Consider the following 23,745-nt stretch of genomic DNA (forward strand, 5'->3'; position numbering starts at 1 on the left):
AAGTCTTAGATAAAGGCTGCCAAGCTTACAGTTTACCTGTACGTTTGTTTTCACACATACAACTCTCCAGGACTGTAACATTCCACTGGGCCCTCTTCTACCAGTACATCAACTGACCCTCTTATTTTCCCCCATAAAATGTTGTTTCTTGCCCACAAGAAGTCAGGCATAATTTTAGATGCAATTTATCTCAATTCCAAGAACTCTCAAATCTGCATGACAGACTAGTAACATCAGGTTTGACAAGGAAGCATTTTTACTAATACTTGTTGCATGTAATAGAAAACAACGTGAACATAGTTTCTCTTGTGTTCATCTTCATTTTGAAGGGGAACTTGACCTTAATTCTCAGAACAGGTTCCCAGGCAACAAAACTATCAAGATCCTGATTCTTGACCCACTCCACTGCTCAGCCCCTCAAAGGGAAAGCACTTGTAGTCTTCAATATCTAATCATCTCCGTTTAGGAGGCAAATCTTTGCCAAATGAGGCTCCATAGGAAACCCAACATTTTTAACACTAAGCAGGAATCCCTCAAGGCTAACTTGAGGCTTCATTCCTCGGTCATTGCATCAAGTCAGATTCTCTGAAATCCTTCAGTGTTACACTGAACCAAGTTATCTGTTTTGTTATCCCTCTACACCAATGGAGGAAAGAAGTCGATTTGTGAATACAGTGATCCATAAAATTACCCAGGTTCTGTTCTTTAAACCAATGACACTCACATTTTCAGCACCTTCTTCCGAATTTCCACTTCCTTGTCAATGGCAGGATCCTCAAAGAGCTGTACCCTGAAGTTACTCTTCCGCAAGGGGGTATCGCACTCCTGGCAGTTGCCGGCCCCTCTTACAAACAGCAGCTCCACACAGCTCTCGCATCTGGGGGAGAAAGGAAGAAGTGTAAAGACAGCTAGACGTTAAACAGCAACTGCAACACAGGCCTGCCCTTGCTTTCAGTTTTTCTTCATGCAATAAGACTGAAGACCGCAGTTCTCCCCTCAAAGCACCCTGACAACGGCAAAGCAAGCGAGGGGTCTCCACCACGGCTGGAGGGAAATGATCCCAGCAGCACAAACACATTTATTCTCCCTGCCCAAACCGCTTTGCCGAGGCTGAAAGCTAATCCAAACACAATGATGCTTTTTGTGTCAAGAGGAAGCTTGTTTATTGACACCATCAAACTCATTTTGCCCAGACCAGACTGCAATATCCTTATTTACTCTGAGCACCACCTTACCACACAAAAAGCCCCATTTATTTGCCTGGGGCTGTTCACAGTGCAAGGTACTATTCAGCACAAGTGGGGATACCAAAAACGTGCCCGGAGCCTTCCAAGCGCCTCCCACTATAACCATGGAAGAGCCGCCACCACCAGACCGAGCAAGACTCCAGCCCAACATGACCACAGGCAGAAAAATCTCAGCACCGTTTCTACCAGCGCCCAGTGTTACGCAGCTCCTGGGCGCCTTCTGTTAATGATTTCAAAATCGCACACAAAATACACCTCCTGCGCAAAAATAAAGCAAAAATACCTTTCTAGTTTTATTTCTTCTGCCTTAAAGAAAATTTCAGGGTTTAAGACACTTGCTAACCAGTCAGTCAACATTTGATAAAGGAAGAACACACAAGAAGGTCAACTAAAAAGAAAAAAAAAAAAAAAAAAAGAAGAGTATTTGGGCACGGACAGCGTGCAAAGGGCGAGCCGAGGACCCCACCTGCTGCAGTCACGTCCGATCGGCGGGGCAGCGGGGGGGCCTATTTATAACCTGGGTGCGTCGAAGCCGACACAGTCGGACGCTGTCGGCCCCTCGCCAGCTTCACGCGGCACAAAGGCAAAACGAGCCGAGAGAAACGGCGCCGACGGGGCCGTGACGGCTCGGGACCAAACCCCGCGCCCAACCGAACCGGCTGCAGGGCTGGCGGGGGCAGCGCGGGCTGGAGCCAGCCAGCTTCGCTCAGCGGCTGCCGTCACGATTAGAAAGCGCAGAACAAACACAACTGTGTCTTGCAAGCGATCTCTGCCCCCAGCCAGTCCGGGCACGCAAGCGCCCCGCACGCAGGGACGGCTTTGCTGTCTCCTTAGTTTTGGCAGCTACCGCTGTTTGTACATCTTTCTCAACCCGGCAAACAAAGTGCAGCAAAGAATCTCCGTCTCCTTTTTCCTATTTTTAAGTTCTAGAAGAAGGGAGTGTAAAGCTACAGAAGTTGGCAGGTGGATCCGCGTGCAGGTGTTTGCATTGTTTTTCATCGCGGTATTGCCTAAGGACCAACAGAACAGGGTCTCCCTGGGCGAGACATTACGCACAGACAGTAGCACCTGAAACTACTTCGCTTCATTCCCTCCTCTTCCCTAAATCAAAGACCTTTCAAGTTTACACAGGACTTGACTACGGAAAACACCGCCCCGCAGAAACGCGCTCCACACCAGTGCTCCAGTGCCTTCCCAACCCGGACCGCTGTTTCTAAGGCTAGCAAAGAGCTTTGCCTACTAAAACAGATGAGTCAACACCTCACCATGGGAATCCCATATCGGGCGATCGAGTCCCTTCGCACTCACTCAGGCACTTTCACCCTCACTTATTTATACATAATTCCTTTTGATTTCAAAATAGCTTACACGGGACAAAGCGAGGGCAGAACGGGATTCAGTCCAAGTCCTGCCTTCCCTCCCTCTCTCAGATTTAATACACACAATGAGATACCAGGCTAATTTCCTAGGAGAACGGTCATTTTTGCCCCCGCAAGCTGCAGCCCCTTGCCCAGCGATGGCGAGCATGCTTGCTTATACATTTCAATCTTATTCTTAAAGAAGGAAAGAAAGCTGTCTCCCGAATTCCTGTCCAACTAGTTCCTTTTGGTTTCGCTGCCTACCGCTAAACTCAAACCGCACATGTACAACACGAAGGCGGATTCCGGTAAAGGTGGTATTTACACTGTAAAACCTCCCCAAAGCCTCTGTCCCTACACTAGGCTCAGCGCAAACAGCAGAGCAAGACACGGCTTGAAAGAATCTCGTCTTAGACCGTGACCGCAAAAAACACAGCATAGCTCCTTAGAGACGCAGCAGCTTACGTGACCTCGCCGCCGGTACCTACATCACCGCAACAGCCGGACGTCCCAGGCAGCACACGGGGACAGCCAACGCCAGAGCTGGCGTCACAGAGCTCTCCCACGGCCCACGGCAACTCAGGTGCTAATACCACCTCTTCTCCATTTGCGTGCAAGGAGGGGACAGCCAACCAAGGGAGCAGGACGTCCTTCGGGCCTTCTTTTATTGCCCAGCACAGCATAGCTGGCTTTCCCCAAGTAAGCAAAGCACCAAAGCACCTGCCTAACACCTCTACAAATCTACAAAAGCCAAAACATGTGGCTGTGTGTTTGCTTAAACCGAGGGCCTCAAGAATTGTTTGTGCGTTTATATTATATGAAATAATATAAATTATTAATAACATATAAGATAAAATCTGTTATATTATACAAATACATATCTTGAAGAGTGTTTTATATATGAATACATTATATCAATATTATATTTTGTATTTTATATAAAAGTAATTATATATATGCATACATACTATATATATGAAATAACAATGACAAATGTCCTTGCCTAAAAAAATAAGGACTATACATTTGTTCAAAACTGAATATAATTGATTGAAGACAACAATTTTGCATGAGGTCTCAACAAATACAGGTGTGATATTGTTGGTTCTCATCTTGACACAGAGGCTGTTCGGCCTCTGTGATTTATATTTCATACATTCATTAAAACATTCTATTACCATTTAGATTTATGTTTGAAACCTGAGAATAGGTAATGTGGATGAAGATAGCAATAGAAAATGCCCAGGGAATTAGGCATGCGCGAACAACGGGGGAAGACTATTAGTAATGTCACCAAAGAAAGCAACCACATCGTCTCCAGGAACAATAAAGTCTCCTGGTCTTCCACAACAGGATTATAAATATCCATACATTAGTTTTCATTTTCATGGTTTGATCTGTCTTTTTCTTCCTTTTCACCCCCAAGAAATATTAAATGAACGGTTCAGTCTGTAGGCAGTCTAGAATGACGCCACATTTTGGAGGAAGGCAAATAATGAAGCATCTAGATGGCTTCGCACCACGAACGCACAAATAGCACCACATGCCTCCTATACACCTCAATGCTCAGTGGCTGCAGGAGCAGGCTAGAAATGCTTCTGGTTCACGGCAGGAAACAAGCAGAAGTTCCTCTCCAGAAAGCTATCAGACATTTATCAACTAAAATACACTTACTGGAACCGAGTGTTTGTTTTGGACGAGATGTCTTACAGGGTGAAAGATTTGTGCCCAATCCTGCATTCCTCACATGCAAACACACACGCTGCCGCCTTCATGTAAGGAGCACGGGAGATAAGGAATCAATCCTCTTGGACATTAAACGGATGAAAATGGCTCACCACATTAGCATAGCTTGACGGTGCTGCTTACTTTTCTAGCTTGGCTGGCAAAAGAGCAAGCAAAACAGAATAGATGAAGAGCTATTTTTGCAAGCAGGAGTACTAGAAACTCTTTCTTTTTTAAATCTTAGATTCCGCTGAGCATAGCAAAAATTTGCAGGAATTTAGATACATAGCCATTAATCATGTCAGAAAAAATCTTTATGGCTTTTGCTTTTGACTAAAAATATTACAGAAGTTACTACCCTTCTTTGCAAAGGCTATTTTTAGTAGATAGACTTATTACAGCATCAAATATTAAGAAGCTCTAAGTCCCCCTTTTTCAGCTTTATTAACCAAGATATTTCTCTAATTTAAAGTAACAAGCATAACAAACAATGGAAAAAATAGTCTAGATTTAAAAAATAGTAATAGAGTCTTCAACATATAGCCAAGGCTCAAACCACAAACAAATGGAATGGAAAGAATCAGGAAAAAAAAAAAAAAGAGGTATGTTTTCCCTTGCTCCTCAACTCTGAAGTCGGGGGAAATTTACTTACAGCAGTGGAGTGGTTCTTGATTTATGAATGGGGAACAGTAAAAACAAACAGAAAAACCACACACAGGAGAAATCTTACAGAAGGATATCTAGCTTGATTTTTAAATCAAAGATGCTTCTAAAAAAGCTCAGAGACTTTGTGCTTAGCTTGGAGTAGACAATTTTGTGTTTTTTTGCAACAAGACTCTTAAACTGGGACAAGAGGGGCCCAATTCGGAGCAAGCAGCTGCCAAACCTGTTTATCTCACAATGTTCCATACATTTAGCAAGGACTCGTAACCCACAGTGGTTTCTGCTACATGGCCAAAACTCCATCCAATATTTGCAATTGGCCACTGCAGGTTTTTCCAAAACTAGGCTGATGGACTAGTAGGTACGGCTTAAAAACGCAGATTCTTTCTACGGTCTGTGGCAGTGATGAACTTGGTCCTCTGAAGAGCTATGGGATCTAAGTAAGAGGAATGTTTATTCCTCCTCTTCATTTTAGGGGTTAGGGATCAAAAACAGAGGCGAGAGAAAGCAGCACAAGTGCCATGAAGCTAAGCATTTCCGAAAGCCGCAGAATAAAGGAGCTTATGAGATCAGTAGCCCAGAGGCGAGAAGGGAGCTGGGACTATTACGGGACAAAATAAGTCTTTTCCTTTTCACATCTCAGCTTCAGGAATTTGGAAATACTTTTTCAAGAACTTGCAGAAGAAGCTGTCTAGTCCTTTGGATCACCACTTCCCTTCTCTGCTGGCAAAATGCAAGAGGGAGTCGGGGAGAAGAACATACTCATTAATCTTTCCCTCTCTCCCAGTTCAGATTCTGTTCAGTTCTAACAACGGGGATTTTGCTGTTCTTACCTCATGAGAGGACAACGTCAGAAAGCTCTCAAAAACCCATCAAGCCAAAAAAACCCACGCTGGGTCTGTCTTCAACTAGTAAACAAACAGGTCTCACAAGCGTCTTACCTGCCGTGTAGAGGGTACAGCTCATTATGGTAATAAGAAACATTTCAGGTTTCTGGCAAAATTATTCTTCTATTAACCAACAGACAAGAATTTATTTAGCACTCTTAAGAAGCTATCCTCAGTTGTCCGCAGCTCCCCTCTCTTCAGCCCACAGTAACATGCACTGCAAGCCAAAAATCTCAGGAGATTGCTTTGCTAACCACCTTTTTTTTTTTCAGATATATCAAGACTCCAGAGATCTGATCTTAACCCTTCCTTTACAAAACAAAGGATAACCAAAAAACCCTCCATCTGTATCTGTATTATGTCAATTCTCAGCATCATCTGCCAAGCAGCTAAGCATATAAATAGTCTAAAAATATAATACCTTTTGGGAATAGGATGCACGCACACACTTTTGTTTCAGTTTGGTGCTGTCAGACTAGTTCTGCTCCACACTGCAGAAAGGAGGAGGTTAAACGAACCCAGACATCTCAAAAATTTAGAGGATTCAACCACAGTTAACAGTCTTTTCCAAACACCCATATACATACCCTGATCATTCTACAAACACTACAGACCAGTTCATCTCAGCTGCACTTACCAGAAAGAAAGCAGACCAGGTAGTGTTGGAACAACAGCCTTGAATGACTGACATTTTAAGCAAAAAAAAGACATACTGAGTGAATTAATAATAAACAGAAACATTTCCACCACCCATTGTGTGTCAACATCTCCATTACAAAACCATTGCAAGTAGTTTGGACCTAACTAAAGAGTCTGCAGCAAGCTGAAACTTAATTCACATTTATCCCATACATGAGCCTTTTCCTTTTTCCCCAGAAAAATTAGAGAAGAACCTTTTATGGTATTACTACAGATACAGAAATTATTTCTATAGATGGATATTTAAATAAAAATGGTCTTCATGAGATACTGCTGTCTAGACAATTAAGCACACAATCATTTAAAAAAAAAAAAGTATCTTACATCAAAATTATCAACTGAGTCAAAGTGTATTTACTTGACAGGTCAATTCTTAACAACTCAAGAGTAGCTGTGTGGCATTGAGAAATAAGTGTTTTCATAATGAGTATGCATACCAAAATCGACAGAGAATTTACCCAATGTACCAGAATAGCTACTTCAAATCCATTACAGTCTGCTATGCAAACACATGCATTAAAATAATAATTCACCTATATCAACAACCCCTTTATTATAACTAACTCTCCTTGAATAAGAATCTTTGCAAGTTTTCAGGGTTTTCAAACAAACACCAAATTTGGTAGCTATCAGGACAGGAGGAGAGAACTAGTAGCTGCCCACAGCACACCTGACCATACGACACAACTACCAAATTCTCCACGTCTGCCTTCAGTCTAGAAACTGCCCTCTTTAGACATGGTCCGGTTCAGCATTGCCCATTGCCTCACAGAGCCAAGACAAACATACTTATCATTAACAAGTTTACAGTCTCACACAGAACGTAATACAAGACACTTTGCTCCCGTCTCCTCCCATGCCCATTTGTTACCGCGTGAGAAACTCCTGCACCACTGTGTGGGTTAACCTGCCCCCAGAGCTTATATACCTTATTAACTCAAGTATTTTGAGCATTCGCTTGCTTAGTCTTATGAAACACTTGCAAATACCAGAAATCATACTTGGAAAAAAACAAAACACAACTAAAAGCTTTGGGGACTCAAAAAGGTCACAAGTCTTTTACTCAATCCAAACCTACCTTCCATCCTGACTTTCACCACATTTGACAGTATATCAATGGATATGTGGAAGCAAGACAAGGAAGTGCGGCTATACAGTAAAAGGAAAAAAAATAAAATAAAGATATTTATGGCATGATGGGAGATCCCGTCCACTTTACTGAGGGCTTGTCACAAGACACTCCCATAGTTCATGTCTAGCCTCAGCAAGTAAGGAGATAAAGTTGATAAAACACACATCTTTAAGAAAGCCAGACATATGACCTAGGTCTACAGAAGAAAAAAACATGGTGGTTTGGGGTCCCAATGGGAAACATGCAAGTTTTAAAAAGTCTCTCGAAATCAAAAAACTTTTACTCATCTCTTCCAGACATACCCGTTGAATGATCTGCACATGTTGGCTCATGTGTCTCAGCTTTTGGGAGGAACCAAGCCAAACTTCTGCCAAGAGCACAGACTTATATTTCACTCCAAGCCTAAAAAGTACACAATCCAGTTTCCTTAAACCATTCCGATAAAGAAAGACACGGTGGGTGCTTGTATACACACTTAAGAACAACTAAAATGTTGGTAATGAGAGGAGTCTATTAGAGCAATAACTACATCTTCCATATTCTGGATAGTGCTAAAAAAGTCAGTGCTCAAAAAGCAGTGTGCAATGAAGAACTGTTCTCTCCAGCACAAAGTTTGCTTGGTTTGAAAAGATTGTCACAGCAGATCGTGCTTGTAAAGTGCTATGTACTAACTCCAAAGTAAATCATGTTTCATGATACAAAGAAAAAAAAATCAACTATTTCCTTTTAGGTAATTTATGTCAGAAGTGAGTGACCAAACTTAAAGTGCAAGACACCAACTCCCATGCTCATGGGTACCAAAGCTCCTAGCAACCTTGAATTTATATATTCAACACAGGAAAACCAAAACTGCAGTTCTACATGTTAAGCCAGCACTAATGCCAAAGAAGTTGCTCTAATCTCCCTTCACCCTCTACTGTACACGGTCCTTCCCCTGTCGTCCTCTCCCACGGGCCAGAAACATTTGTGCAGCCACAGGTTATTTGCTGGGTTATTTTTCGGCCAGCGAAACTCCCCAATTTGGTTCACCACTTAATTCATGAATGCTTATATCAGCACACACCAAAAGACAAAGCAGAGGTAGCAGTGAGGAACCAGGATGAGATGGTTTAAAGCAGCATGTTGTCAAACACTAAATCACAGTCAAAGTAAGCCTTTGGATGGAAGAGTGTAAAAAGCAACTCTCTCTTTCAAAGCTGTGAATTCAAGAGCACACAATGTCGTCATTAAAATTTGTCCTTTCCTTTCCTCTTATGAAGCTTTTATGGCATACATGGCTATTTTAGCTTGATCTGAAAGTATAAGGAGAGAAACAACCCCAAAGCATTATTCATTATTTCAGGGTACCCCAAGTTGCTTGATCAACACACCTCTAGAAAGGTAAGACAAAAAACAGATACAACACAAGCAATGCAAGAACAACAGGTGGGGAAGCAGACAAAGGATGAGGCAGGTATTTTTCAAAATCACTAAAATTAAAGGAGCTAAAAAGCATGTCACAGCATTTCAGAGTATTTTACAGGCAAGTCTTTCCACAATAAAAATAGGATGCAATGCAACTGGACAAAACAAATTCATGCATTTGAGAACAGTGACAAAGTTACTGGGAGCTCATCATTTAGAAAGCACCAAGGAGAAGGAGAGACACCTCAGTGTACTAGTTAAATAGTAGCTCGTGATCACTTTGTAATGTGATGCAGTCATGGAAAGGCACATGCAACCCAAAGATGCATCAGGAGAAGTATTGCCATCAGAATTACAGTCAGGCTCTGCTGAGACGTCACCTGAAATCACATGTACAGGTCTCAGCACTCACGTTCCAGATACATGAGTTCATACTAGAAGCTCAGAAAAGGGCAACTAGGATGATCAGAAGAATGGAAGATTAGCTCAGAGGAGACTGCTCTAAATATTTTAGGAGATATATACAAAACAGGCAGAAAAAGCTGTTTAAGTTAAACTAACAGGTTCAACCAGCAGTGCAGAATTTACACTGGAAATCACAGTTTCTACCAGGCACAGCAGTGAGAGTCTAGAACCACTTCCAATGGAAGTAACATGGCAAAAAATTAATTTCAAGGTGAATTTTGATACGTTCATGAGGAGGATTTTAATCACCTGGCTGTCCTAAACAGAAAATTAGATTTGATGACCAAGAAGATGCCTTCCAGCCCTATCTGTGGTCCTAAACTCTGAAACCCAAAGAGAACAACAACTTAGGAAGGAAACTGAAAGAGGAAAGAGAAAAGCTAATTCTGGTGAAGATACTGAAATCTTACATGTACCTAACATCTTTGAATGATGAAATTTTTTAAGATTAAGACCATATGCATGGCACAGATGTTCTAGCATCCACTCATTCCACTCGTAACAGAGGTAACTCCTAACTGTAGGTCTAAACCAGTCTTTCATAAATTGCACAGATTCATAATTTTTCATCAATAATCAATTTACCTTATCTAACATACATTGTGATATGTATCTGCCTCAGCGATCCAAACTTGATTTCCTTGGATCAATTTTTCACCTTCTGGAAAAGGGAGAAGGTAAGATCATACTACTTCATATGCACAGAAGAAAACTAAAGAGTAAGCATTCTCAGCTTGTCTTATTTCAGATAATACATGTAATTTAACATGTAAATAACACTTACATATTCTACTATCTTGTAAAAAAAAGAAAATTTTCTGGTAGCAAGTATATAGCAGCTGATCTGTACTTCTGTACATCTTGTACTATGACATGCTATGACACGACTCATAAGTAAAAAGTTTAGATGGGTGACTTACGTGCAACAGAAGTTGATGGTCACAACTCAAATTGTTTTTCTCTTCTCTTCACCAGTCCAAGATGGCTTTAGCGAACAAGCTGTTTTCCAATACTGCTGCCTTTTCAGTGAGACAGACCAAAGGCACCAGTAGCTTTTGAATATTAAAGACTCAGTAGCATTTTTGTTGTTGATAGCACTCCGGTTTCCCAGACAAGTGCAGGTAATTCTACATCATATCCCAATTCCCTCCTGGAATTTCAATTGATTGGGGCATGCTTAATTTCCTGCCTGAAAGTATTGTTTACAATGACTTGCTAAATCTCTGTTCCCTTTACTGTAGCAGTGGGAGTAGAATGAAGAATGATCTACACGCTCCATAGAGAGCTTACAGAGCTCAGTCTAAATTAATGTTAATGTTAACTTGCAGAAAAGCTCATCCAGAAAAACAGCAAAAGAAAGAAAAAAAGACTCAATAACATTTTATTGCCGTCTTGCATCCAAGTGCAGAATTAATCCTTAAAGACAGAACCCTGGGCAAGTATCTTTTAAAGTGAAAGACTGGCGTTTGAAAAACAGGCAAACGTACTTGCAGGGAATGAAAGGTTTGTGTATTTTTATTTTTCAAAATGTGTGTGTGGGGAAATCAAGAGGAAGTTTTTTGGCATGCCAGATATATCAAATTCCAACAAACAATTCTGGGCTTGCTGAACAAGTCCACTTCAACATAATAACACACACAAACAGGGCTGGAAGGGACCAGCTGGGTCACCGAGTTCGGTCCTCACATTTGCACATAACCATGCATTAGACGGACCAGAGAAGTCTGCAGAACATTTGCCCCTGGAAGTACTAAAGGCCACACGAGCTGCTCTGCAACCCACCATTAAGGTTGTGACAAATCTACGTTTCTGTAACCTAAAAAAAAATTAGAGGAGATACGAAGTATGAACCCAGAAACCAGGCACGGCATCTCTTGTTGCGGTGGAATGCTTATTTAGGAGAAACCCTGCTAGCTTTGTGCCTAATGCTTATTTGCAGTGTACCACGTCCCAGAGCGGGCCCTTTTGATCCTCTAACGCTCTTAGCATCACAAGCAACTTATCATGTGCTGTGACTGTGTAGTCCTGGAGCTGTAGAACTGATAAAGGCAAGTTACTCTAAGCTACAGGTTTACTTTCAGTTTCTGTAACCGCCCAGATTTTATTGCATTTCCTTGAAAAGTTTCTTTATACCTCACCAATCTTCACTTGTCCCAGTGTAAGTGTGAAGGAAATATTCATTAGAAAATCCTAACAGTAGCAATACAAAAAGCTTTCCCCCTGCCACCCCCACGTCTCATTTGGGAATCTCCTACTTCCTACCAATTTTTAAGGGTCATTCCTCACTCCATTTTCACATAATCCCTAAACAACCATTATCACATCTTTTCTCAGCATGAGATAAATTATAGACTGTGCTTCATAAACAGTGGAGACCTTAGGATTACATTCTTGGTGGGACACAGCATGGTAAGTGTTTCAGGGACGTCTTTAAATTCCCTACAACATGCAACATGCGTCCAGTGAAACAATCGCAAGAACAAGTATGTTCTGACTTAAAAATAAAAATACAAAAATAAAAAACACCAAAAACATCCTCCCCCGACCCCTGTTGGCTATTGAGCGGGATGGATCGCAACTTCCCTTCCAAGGGTGACGCAGATCCTGACCTACTTAAAGCCTGGTAGGGAACATTCTTTTGCATTGCAAATTTAGTCATTTTTCAAACTTTTTCCTCAAGCTTAAAAAAAAAAAAAAAAAGCTGCAATTGCTATTTCAGTGCATTAAACCAGTTGGTGATCACCACTCTAACTTTTTGAAATTAACTTTTAAGGTCACGTTAAACGCAACTACTTTTAGAGGAAGGCATTAGACAAGAGCAGGGAGGACGTGTTAGACCTTCATTAGCTATGCTGGCATCTCAACCATTTCCTATAGACTGTCGGGAAGCAAAAACCCAGCCCTGTTCAAGTGAAGCTGAGGAGGTAAATGCCACTGACTTCACAGCTACCAAACAGGACTCTGAGAAGATACGTTGCTCACCACACCGCAGGGATAGCACGAAGTGTTCTTCCAAAGCCACAGGGCCATTTCAAACATCTTTATGACAATGGAAATCTGCGCTACGTACTCATTCTTTTAAGATTTGTTAGTAGGAGCAACAATGAGGAAGGTCGGTTGCTTAAGGTGGGAGTGGGAGGCAAGGCGACTTAAATGGAGGGTCAAAGAGGCAAAAGCAGAAGAAATCCCTTTCAACAGACACACGACATTCTCATTCGTACTGATGTCGCTGCCACCACGCGTCGGGGCCCGCAAGGCCAGGAACCAAAGGAGAACAAAGAGCTGCCGCAGGCTCCCCGGCGCATGTATTCAGAAGCGGCTGCAGACGTTCGGGCGACAGAATACGCAGGACACGGCGAGGATGGCAGATACGGCGAGGACGGCACACAGCCGGCGCCCTGCGCAGCAACCTGCTAGCGGGCAAGGCTCGGGCGAAGGATTGGAAGGAGGGTAATGAAGAACAGATCTGTGGATGTTTATGCAGGGCTCCTCACAAGCGTATGCACCAAACTGAGAACGCAGATATATTTCTTTGGGTGATTTTTTTTTTCTTTTTTTAAACATTAAACCCTGAACAATGAAGACTGCTTACACTGATCACAGGTAAGAGTTGCTGATCAAGAGACCATAGGTAAGACGAGCAAGGAACAGCAGTGATTTAGAAAATAAATAGCTTGGGAGAAGCACTTTTAAATGATTGTTTTAGCCACAAACCACATCTGCCACCATCTGTAGAGATAGCCCAACTTCTTCATTTTGACAAAACATTTTTGTGCATTCCTATCTCAGGATAATGTTAGCCGGAAAAATAAAAAATCTCAGAATTTCTATTCACTACCTCACATGGCACCATCTTTGAAAGAAAACTGCAAACATCATGCAGACAACCAAAAACCACCATTAGCCTTGGCTACAGCCTCACACCGTACGTCATCATACCCCACTAGCCCCACTTGCTAAGTAAAGAGCCACTGGAGACAAGTAAGGAAATAGAAACCTGGGCCAAGATCAGATGATCAATTCCAGACAATATTTGAGCTGATCCTTGTTTTGGCCAAACATCAGCTGAGAAGAATTCAACAATACTGTCAGGTTCTCCCATAAACACTGCGCTGCTCCGTAATTACACAGGATCTGTGCACATATTCAAAGTCAGTGTTTTATTTAGCCTCATTATGGCTATGTTAAGGACATGTGTCAAGTATGTCATTCCCAATCCGAGAAATCTAGTGACCAGAATTTTTCTTATTCATGCAACTCACACACAGTAGGCACTTCTAAAGATTGGTTAGCACCACTAGAAATAGTCAAATTAAAACAAATCAGAAGAATATACTTGCCTCTGCCCTTGCAGCTGGCAGAGACCACTGCAGTAGGCAGCAAGGTGGCGCTGGAGGGTGAGAACGTGCACGACCCACGCAAGGGATGATGGCCCTCAGACTGCAGAGGCTTCTGTGAGCATCCTTCCCTGATGGGGAAAGAAGTGGTGATGGGAGGGCGATGAAGGTCATCCGCTTTCCTGACTACACATTGTTATTACACAAATAAGTTAAGTTCATCTAAATCAAACACACATCCGTAGGAAGCATGAAAGCATTAGAAAACAGAATTTTATGTTTTCTGTATGCTTGTAATCTCACAGTTCATTTTACAAATGACTTTTTGATTCTGCAGACCCTCCAAGAAAGCAGTAGCCACTAGCAAATTCCGGGATGACCTCTGGGTACCCAGTAAAGAAACCCAAAAAAGCAAAGGATCAGTTTCTCAGAAAACAGGGTATCGTCAACTTCAGGCATTTCAGATATTCGCACTTCACACCTTTGACCTTCTTGGCCAAAGCAAATGGCTTACGTGCATAGGATACCATTTTTTCTACTATAAAATAAATCTCTAAAGAGATCCCAGACTGTTAATTATCTACTACTATCATTTCATGGAATTTTATGTTACTATGAATTTGTGGACCCAATCCTGCATGCCTTATGCACAAACTGTCATTAATGCCCAACAGAGAAAAACCCAGCAAAGACGACTCCTTGCACAAGGACTGAGCAACGAGTCTTCAGGACAGCTCTGTGAAATTGTGCCTTTATATCAAATTTCTACCTTTCTTAATTCTGAAAGTGCAAGTTCGGAACTGTGGCCCAGATTCAGGGAGGTGTTTACCTGCGTGCAGGGGTCCATTACTGTTTTGTAACATGCTTACACAGACAGTCTTTCCAAAGGGCTCGCTCCTCCCATTACAGATAAAGTTAACATCTAAAGCAACATAAAAATGAAGATCCTGCTCTGCTTCGGTTTAACTGCTATCATTCATGAGCACAAGAAAGACCTTCTTACCGCACTCTGTCCTTGCAAGGTACAGTCCTTCAGCTCATCGCCAATACCTTTGATTAGCAGTCTACTTCAATTAAATCCACATGCCTACTATTAAAAATACCATTTCAAGAAGTTCTTTAAAGCTCTCAGATCCCATGAATTTAACTAGCTTCCTGAACTTTGCAACTTTTATCTAAATGACAAGCCAAGCTATTTCCACCCTCTAAAACCACATGTGATATTTTGGATAAAGGTAAAAGGTGTTCTACTGTTTACCAGTAAGAAACAAGAATAAAGAAAAATTACAATGCTACAAAACAAGTGACCATCTTACCTACTTCTGCAAAAGACATAAGCCAAGTTTATTAGTCAAAAATAAAAAAAAGGGACCCAAAGATAAGAAGATATAGGTTGTTTGTAGATACTAAAGACTGTATTCTGCCTACACAACTATCATACATTCAACAGTTAAATCCTGAAAAGGATCCAGTTACAGGCACAGAGGCTGCAACTACAGTGACTAACGATGCCATTGTGCAACACTTCAGGAGAATTTGGAAAGCGACTGTAGACAACCTTTTGCATTTACAGTATATGAGCCTACGGAGGGCAAGCAAAAGGAAAAAAAAAAAAAAAAGAAACAAACTTGCTGGGTGTTTTTTGCTGGAAAACCCTGAAAAACAAGTTTGGTGACACCCACTGCAGCATGACCTCAATCCAACGTACAAAATTAACCAGTCTAACAAAATTCCCCAGTGAAAAACATGCTACAGTTGTTCATGAAAATCAAAGACCAGGTCGCATTCCCAAAAACCACCGAACTCAAACTAGAAAGGCAGACAGCTCTGTTGGCACTGGCAAAGCACAGCATCACCACCCTCCCCCAAATTGGAGCCATCACCGTGTCTAGCATGCCATCGGGGTTGACACGCTCATTAAAAATAAACTAATGCGTAAATGAGTTCACTGACCCTATGGACGCACAGCAAGAGTCTACCTCTCCATCCCCCCTCCTTTCAGCAAGCCTTTACATGTCACCTCTGCTTTGTGCCATATCACTGCCATCACGACATGCTGAGTCCTCAAAACCATTTTGTATTAAAAATAGAATACATGACTCAGAAGTTTCGAGGATGTAAACGCTTACTCAAAAGCTACTCCCCCTGCCCCAATGCCACCAGTAACAGTAACTTAGATAACAGTTTCCAGAAGTGCCAAGCAGTCGGCTACAAAACTGAAATGACGGACCTGAGGCACCCTTGAAATACCGTGTTTTCTTTAAGTACTACAGAAGTCAGCATTATTAAACATCCGGCGGGAACTCCCGTGGTGAGTGGCCCTTATGTAAATTTAATGCGACTGCATACCAAGATGATCAATTTTCACCTTTTATCTGAAGTGCTTAGGGGGAAGAAAGACACCCCCACAAAGCTGGGAGAGGTGTATTTCCTGCCGGTCCTTCTTTCTTATCTTGCTGTCGAAGCCTTGACAACAGCGATTCCCACACTCCCAAGCCCGCCACCCTCAATCGCACAGATACAATCACACCGAGCTGCTACCAGGACTCTCTGCGTGGAATCAAGTCTCTTAAATTCTCATCTGCTATAAATGATAAAGTGTTAAAACTGTGGGAACGTGCACAGTAAAGGTCGATTGAATGTAATGCAGTTTAATTGTATAAAGATGTGAATGCACTAATAAGATAATAGTATGTTTTGGTTCTGCTGGCTAGGCAGTAATTTCTCGCTCTGGGCACAGAGTCAAATAGCTCAAACTGTCACCAGCACCTGCATCGTACCCCCACCTACACGGCAAACAGTTGATACTGAAAGACAAACCCACGTGACTTTTGCTCAGCAGCTTTTAGCAAAACCAGTTTCAAGCAAAGCTAAATGGTCCATTAAATGACCGCACTAGAAAGAAGTTCTTTGTTTTGGACAATATACAATTAAGTCACTTTTTCCATCCCCAAGCCACCCATTTGAGAGGTATGTTAAAACTCAATACTTCACCATAGGCACGTTAAAAAGTGTGTATGAGCTGAACACTGTTGCTTAGTCATTCTCAGACATAACCTGTCAGAAGCTGAATATGTTCAAATCTTTTTCACCATTAAAAAAAAAAAAAAAAAACACGACACAACACACAGGCCAAATCCTTCATCCAGCTACTACTGGAGAAAACAGCTTGCTTCAGAGCCCACTGGGAACGGAGGGGGTCAAGGAAGGAGAGGAAGCAAAACACTCAGCCTCCAGCAGGCTTCCAGGAGGTTTCAGATTCGGCTTTGTGTACTTCCTATTCCCACAGGTATCATCCGTGAACAAAACCACTCGGGACATTACCGTTTGCAAGACTGGGTCCTTCACGACAACAGCCCATTGACTGCAACAAACAAACAAACAGCCACTATTCAGAGAGGAAAACCGAAAGACAGATCCAGGCACCTGAAAAAATGCAAGCTACACGCACTGGGAAACGGCCGCATAGCTCAAATTCTGTGTTTTCCCTCACTGCACGATGTGGATCCAGGAGTGCTCAATGTTGCCCTCTCCAAAGCCGCCCTGGCAGCAAGTACACAGAACAGTGTGGAAAACTGATAAGGAACCACTCACCACTTTCCTTTGCTACATATGTAAGTACTCCTGAGCCTTTATTCAACCAGAAAGGCTATAAAGGAGTAACAGATTATTAACGAGAAACCTGGACACTTTCAGAAAAGCGAGAGCCTAAACTTGATGTAAAACTGGACACAACAGACCACAACACCAGCCCAGCTCCGTTCTGCTCCGCCCAGCAATACCTGCAAGGATCTTCCCACCACCAAAAAAAAAAGAGAGGGGGAAAAACAGAAAAATCATCTTGTTTCTGTGCTGCAGGAATGACTTGTCAACCATTAAATTCACATATAGCAGAAATGAGGACAAGAACTACATTGCCCAAAGGACTGGTTAGAGACATGAAGGCTTTCATGCCCTGTTCTGGAGTCACAAGCTAACACAGTTGTATTTTTGGTACTTTGCCCAAAGACCCTCACGCTCGGTTGTCCTCCCTGAAGATCACCCTGCTGTAAAGGTCACAGAGCAAAAATGCTTTCTGTATATTTTATACACTGCTGATGCCACCTGGGGAAAATGCGTCAAGCCAGTCACTCCCAGAGCATTAGGGAAAACCGGTTACAACACAAAAGCCTTCCTCAACTCGGAGGAGTGTTTACAAACGTGATGAATGCCAGAGTGTGTCCTAGCATGCCAGCCTGAAAATAAGTCAAGCACCTGGCCCTCAACACAAAAGGCTGACTCACCTGTACGGCATCTATTATCCTTTGAAAAGACCCCAAGTTGAGCACTCCGGGGACACAAAGTACTTGCAGGAGGCTAACAGGAGCGTGACTTTTCCTTGTCCTTCTCTCCACCTGCACACACAGATCGCAAAGCTGCAGGATGGCTTCCCGAGCAGGGGGGGCAGAGAAGATGACTCACACACGTGCGATCACTCTTCGATACTGCAAAAACACCCCCTGACACCAGCCCACCCCTCCTACTCTCGGAGAAAAAAAATGCACAGAGATTCAAAGATACAAATATGATCACCGATTGCTTAAACCTAAACTGTGGGACGCTCTAGCACCAATGTTACTCCATGCCCCATCCTGCAACTCCACTGAAAAAAAGAGAAAAAGTTTGAATGGCAGAGCACGCACACTAGCACGGGACACTGTATATTAACCAAGCCATGAGGAAACTGCTTTCTCTTTCACGCTATATCCTCACCTCCCTATCTATCTGAAAGCTGCTTCAAAATAAATAAATAAAAGATTGCTGATGACGATTATGATGCATCAAACATTAATTTCATGACCATTCCTGCCACCACTATTAATAGATTTTGCTTTGTATTATCGGCACCCATTCATTTATGTATAGAAGGAAAGAAAAGTAAGCAAACTGAAAGCCATCACTCATGAAGTGTCATCTGCACAGTATTCATCCTGAGTAACGTCTTGTACAAGCACTTCACTCGTACCAGTGACAATACTAGAAGGCTGGTCTAAACCGAATCCTCCCTCCCTATCTCCTATGGAAAGATCTGAGTTAAGAGATCTGAAAACTCCCTCCCCGTTTCAAGGAGAAAGTTGCATCCTTCCTAGCACAGCTCTCTTCAAATTACAGCACTTCCAGTACCCACAAGTGATCCTTTTATTCTCAGAAACAAACTTGCATAATATGAAGAGACAGCTTCTTTGCAACTTGTTTAAGCCAAATCCAAATCCAAGCTATATGGTGTTTGAGCAGAAGAAAAGCGGAGCCACTACATGTTCAGGCTGTCAGTTAAAACAAACACGTTAACTCCCACAGCATGTATCAGGGAAGTTGCGTGGGATCATCCAAGACCAATTTTTTTCTGCATGGCTGCCGCCAATCCACACAAACAGTTTCTGCTATAAGAACGCTAGCAAGGCAGCCGTTCCCCTGGCACAGGGCTGAAACCACCAACAAGGAAGCAGGCGAGCACCTAATACAGAGATTTCTCCCTTCCCCACCCCCCAGCATCACATATGCCTGCTAAAATTGCAAGGTAGAGTCCATCTCCCCCAGTAGTTTATTCTTCTTTCAAACAGGGGCGGCCATGGTCCCGCACCCCGCATTCAACTGCTAGTGCTTGTACAACAGCACGGCTGCTCCAAGGGCAGTGCAAGAAGTTAATCCAGGCGAAAATGAGTGTAAAGACCTAAAACAGATCGGCTCCCCGAACCGGCTCACCATGCAGCATCAACAAAAGGTAAAGCAGTAGGGGCACATGGACGGGACAGGCAGGCAACACCGGGGATGCCTGGACTCCAGTTGGCTTGAGCTACAACGAAGCCTCAACTGGAAGTTGCCCCAAGCATGGGGCCAGTAATTTCTTCGTACCACACCACCACTCACTGTTTCTTCCTGCCACTTTTACACATAAAATCCAAGGCCAATGACACCTTAATGTACAAAGTACAAAACTATTTTACACTAGCTAGGCCAGCCACAAAGCTCGTACCTTCACTAGAAACAGTGCAGGAAGAACCACGGTGCTTTAAGCGCAGGCACTACCACCACTGGAAGGGCACGAGCGCAGGTCCACGCAGATCCAGATGCCTGGCAATGGGCAACACAGCTGCTCATGATGCAGCTTTAAAATGCTCAAAACCTGCACACGAAGGAGCATGGCTGCAAAAGGGTCTCAGAAAGCACACAGACCATGCACAGAAGAGATACCCAGAGGGGCGGTTAAACAGTAGGTTTTTTCTGGCAGTAAAAACGCCCTTAGTGCTGCTTATGCCCATTTCCTCAAGGCCTTGGTCCTGCGTTGGCATCACAGCTGGCTGCCCCTTAGCTGCGCCAATACGACCGTTTGCATCGCTGGGCCATAAAGCGTAGCAGAAAAAATGAACCACGTTGAAAAAGAGAAAACAAAAAAAACTCGCATCCCCCAAATAACCTCACTCCTTTTCCAACTCCACTGTTTCTTTGGTTTCCTTTTCCTCCAGGACCAAAATTTCAGTTTTAATTTTGCTCAGTAGCATTGAGGTGATCCGATGGATTAGCTGCCCAAAACAGCAGGCTGTGCAAATTACAGGTCATCTATGTGCTCAATGTCATAGCACAAATTAGAGCCTTTAAAATACCCCAACACTGTACTGCAGAACAAAACTGAAATATAATTATCCTAACTAACATAAATGCCTTTTCCTGGAATGCCAGATGGCTACTCATAGGATCAGCTCAGTCTGTAAGAGTAACTACCGACGAATCTTGATGCCGTTTTAAAACAAATAATGGAAAGTGTTAAAAGACAGGTAGACAGGAAAGAAGTTTTAATGTTCCCCTTATAGCACACTTCTGAAATTTAGACATTCCTGTAAAATTTGCATGACTCTTCTCACCAGTAAGGTAGGGATAAGAATGCTTTTATATCATGGGAGATATCCACAGGCATAAAAGGTTTTGTGACCAGAGACAGCGCCACAGAGAAGTGAGAAATCAATGATCTGTTGTTCTTTGTGTATGTTTGATAATATCCAGTAAATAACTGGTTTATCAAATAAAGATGAAAATATTCTCTGCACACAGTATGAAACAAATTCTGCGAGATGAAAAATAACAGTTCAAGTTGATGATCACACGCTATCGAATACACAAAGAAACTAAGCTAAGGCTGAACAAAGAATCTTATCTGAACAAGGAATCTTATTTTTGACATTTTCTAACCTCTGAGTGCTAAACTCCAAAACAAAGCTTGGAATGTAGCTTTTACATGTCATTTGTACATACCCCAAGAGACCCTAGGTAAAAATACTCAAATTATCTTTAAAGCATCTGAAAGAATTTCTGCAGCAATAAGGCAAGTGGCAAGTAACCACAGTTTTACTAAAGACATCCCTCCAAACTTAGATAAAACAACCTTCTCACTGTGAAATGAAGTTGGACTGGTATATTTATTATGGGCCCTAGTAAAAAGCTGACCTGGCCTAAAGAGGTCATGCTTAAGACTGACAACTAAAATATTCTGATGTCACTCAGCAGAAGATGGAGGCCAGTCACGTAAGACCTTTGAACCAGCAATATTAAAAAGAAGAAAAAAAGCCACACACATAACCCCCCCACACACTCTCATCCCAACCACCTTCAGTTTCTGCTGTAAATAGTCCAAGCCAAATACGAAAAGCGACCGCATTAGGACAAACTCCAAATCGACTGCTATCAACTTATCTTAAATAAACTGCTTGTATTAAGTAAACTATTTGACAGAAAAATTACTATCAGAAAAAACACTGATATATATATATATATTTTTTTTTTTAAGTGAAAATAAATACTATGGTTTTGATCCTAAAAACATTGCCACATGAGAAGTCTCATTGCTTCTCTGGTCTACTTCCACCAGTAAGGTTACTCTGGCATTCAAGCATCTGAAGAGCCGAGACCTAGGTCTTTTCAAAGAACAGTCTTGCTACACAGTTTCTTTTTGCATCTGTTCCACTATTCTACTCCTTGGTACCTCAAATGGCTGGGAATTTTATTTACGAATTCTTTTTTTTTTTTTAATTAGCCATCATAAATTCAGTAAATATAAAAATCAGTATACAGGGAGATGTCCATCATTGATACAAATCTGCCATTGACTGGCAGCTCCATGGAACACCTAGAACACATTGGTTACAGCAAGCAAATCCCCTTTCCTGCCTCAGGAGACACCAGATTTACTTGCCCACACCAGATCTCCTGCCAGTAAGGATAAAGAGTCTCCAAAATTCTTAAAGATCAGGTAGGGAAGGACTCTTCTGGCTCGGAAGGTGACAAAAAGCAGTGCTCCAAAGCACACGCTCTCCAGCGTGCTTGCAGGGGCGGGTGAAGCGGCGGGAAGCAGACCACAACGCAGGCTGCTGTACACACTGCAGGCTGCACTGCAGTTGCTCCAGCTCCCCCAGGCAAGAGCCCAAATCCCAGCGGGACAGAGCAGACTGCAGAGACGAAAGCCAGATCACTTGCGCCCCATCCCAGCTAGCTGCGGCACGCTGCTCTCGGAGGCTCCCTGCAAGCCTGGGCCGGTGGCCCGCAGAGGGCCAAGCACAGCGGCAGCTCCGGGCAGCCGGCTCCAGCGCCGCACTTCCCGAGGGATGCCAGCCCGACAACGTCTTGGGTCTGCTCTGTAAGGAAACCATGGAGCTCAAGTGTTTCTAAATCTTGCTAAAGACGGGAGAAAACACATACGTGAAGCAGTGAGAACACCCATACGGTGTGCTTTGCACACAGGTGTCCTGCTCCATTTGCGAGGCAGCCTGAACTTGCAGACAAGGTGCTATAAGAAGTACGTGGGAAAACATCCCGACTAGGCCTGCTAGTGTAACACATCCAGTGAATTAATACAAGGCAAATAAGAACAGTCAAAAGCAATTACGGTCCTAACATCTGCCATGCAAGCGTAGAGATCTCTTGGTACTAAATTTGTTGAGATTAAAAGAAAAAAAAAAAAAACACAACTTCTTAATAGATTAAATACAAAATTGCATTCTGCCAAGAAAGTGGGTGGAGGGAATACCATCGTCCACGTTGCCTTCTGTGCTGTTACAAAGGCAATACTATGTGTAGCAGAGAATGCTTCTGGTTATTAAATTCTGTGTTTCAATACTCAATGGCATCACATTATATATGGCCTCTTTTTGCAATTAACCTCCAAAACACAGATTAAATATTAATGGGCAAATGCCAATTACGATTATGAGAAACAATAAGAGGACCATAAATTAAGTATTGTAGATAGAACAATAAAGTATTTTCACATGACCAAAACACTGTTTTAGTGTTAATGCTTCCCTATTTTTATTGAAAATGTAATTATGTACTCGCAGGTGTTATTATTGCATAAAATCTGATAAACAATACTATCTGCCCAACATTATGATTCACTCTCAATAACAGAGAGCAAAGTAAGCCTTGTTGCTTCTTCCAGCCGAGACTAGCAGCACAACATCATTTGATGCTTCACAGAAATCTCCAGTTTGAGACTGTCCAGAGCACAGTAGGATATTTTCACAGTTATTCCTAGACTATTTCCATCTTCTGTAATTAATTATACACAATTTTATATTCTTCTCAGTATTACCAGCTCTCACACGCGCAACATATTTTCCCACTATTGTACTTTTTAACTAAGGAACTAACCTTAGGCTCGCTGAGAAAAAACAAACCATGAAACAGAAACACTCAAATATGTCACTCCCATTGCTTTAAGGTCATTGCTTCTGCTTCCTGAGGCTGATTTTTACAAAAAAATAAAGGTTCAAGACAAAACGTTTTTAACTGACTCTAGAA

At 42.4% G+C, this 23,745-nt stretch overlaps 1 protein-coding gene across 1 annotated transcript in view; it reads right to left on the minus strand.

The window, feature by feature from the left end:
* The window catches only part of MNAT1 (MNAT1 component of CDK activating kinase), a 125,839-nt gene that overhangs the window by 88,928 nt on the left and 13,166 nt on the right, over positions 1-23,745 (minus strand). Inside the window, exon 2 of the mRNA XM_067295095.1 lies at positions 725-877. Within this exon, the coding sequence (XP_067151196.1) occupies positions 725-877 (153 nt within the window). The remainder of the gene's footprint in view (positions 1-724; positions 878-23,745) is intronic.

This window comes from Apteryx mantelli, chromosome 4, assembly GCF_036417845.1.
Source record: "Apteryx mantelli isolate bAptMan1 chromosome 4, bAptMan1.hap1, whole genome shotgun sequence".
Lineage (NCBI taxonomy): Eukaryota > Metazoa > Chordata > Aves > Apterygiformes > Apterygidae > Apteryx > Apteryx mantelli.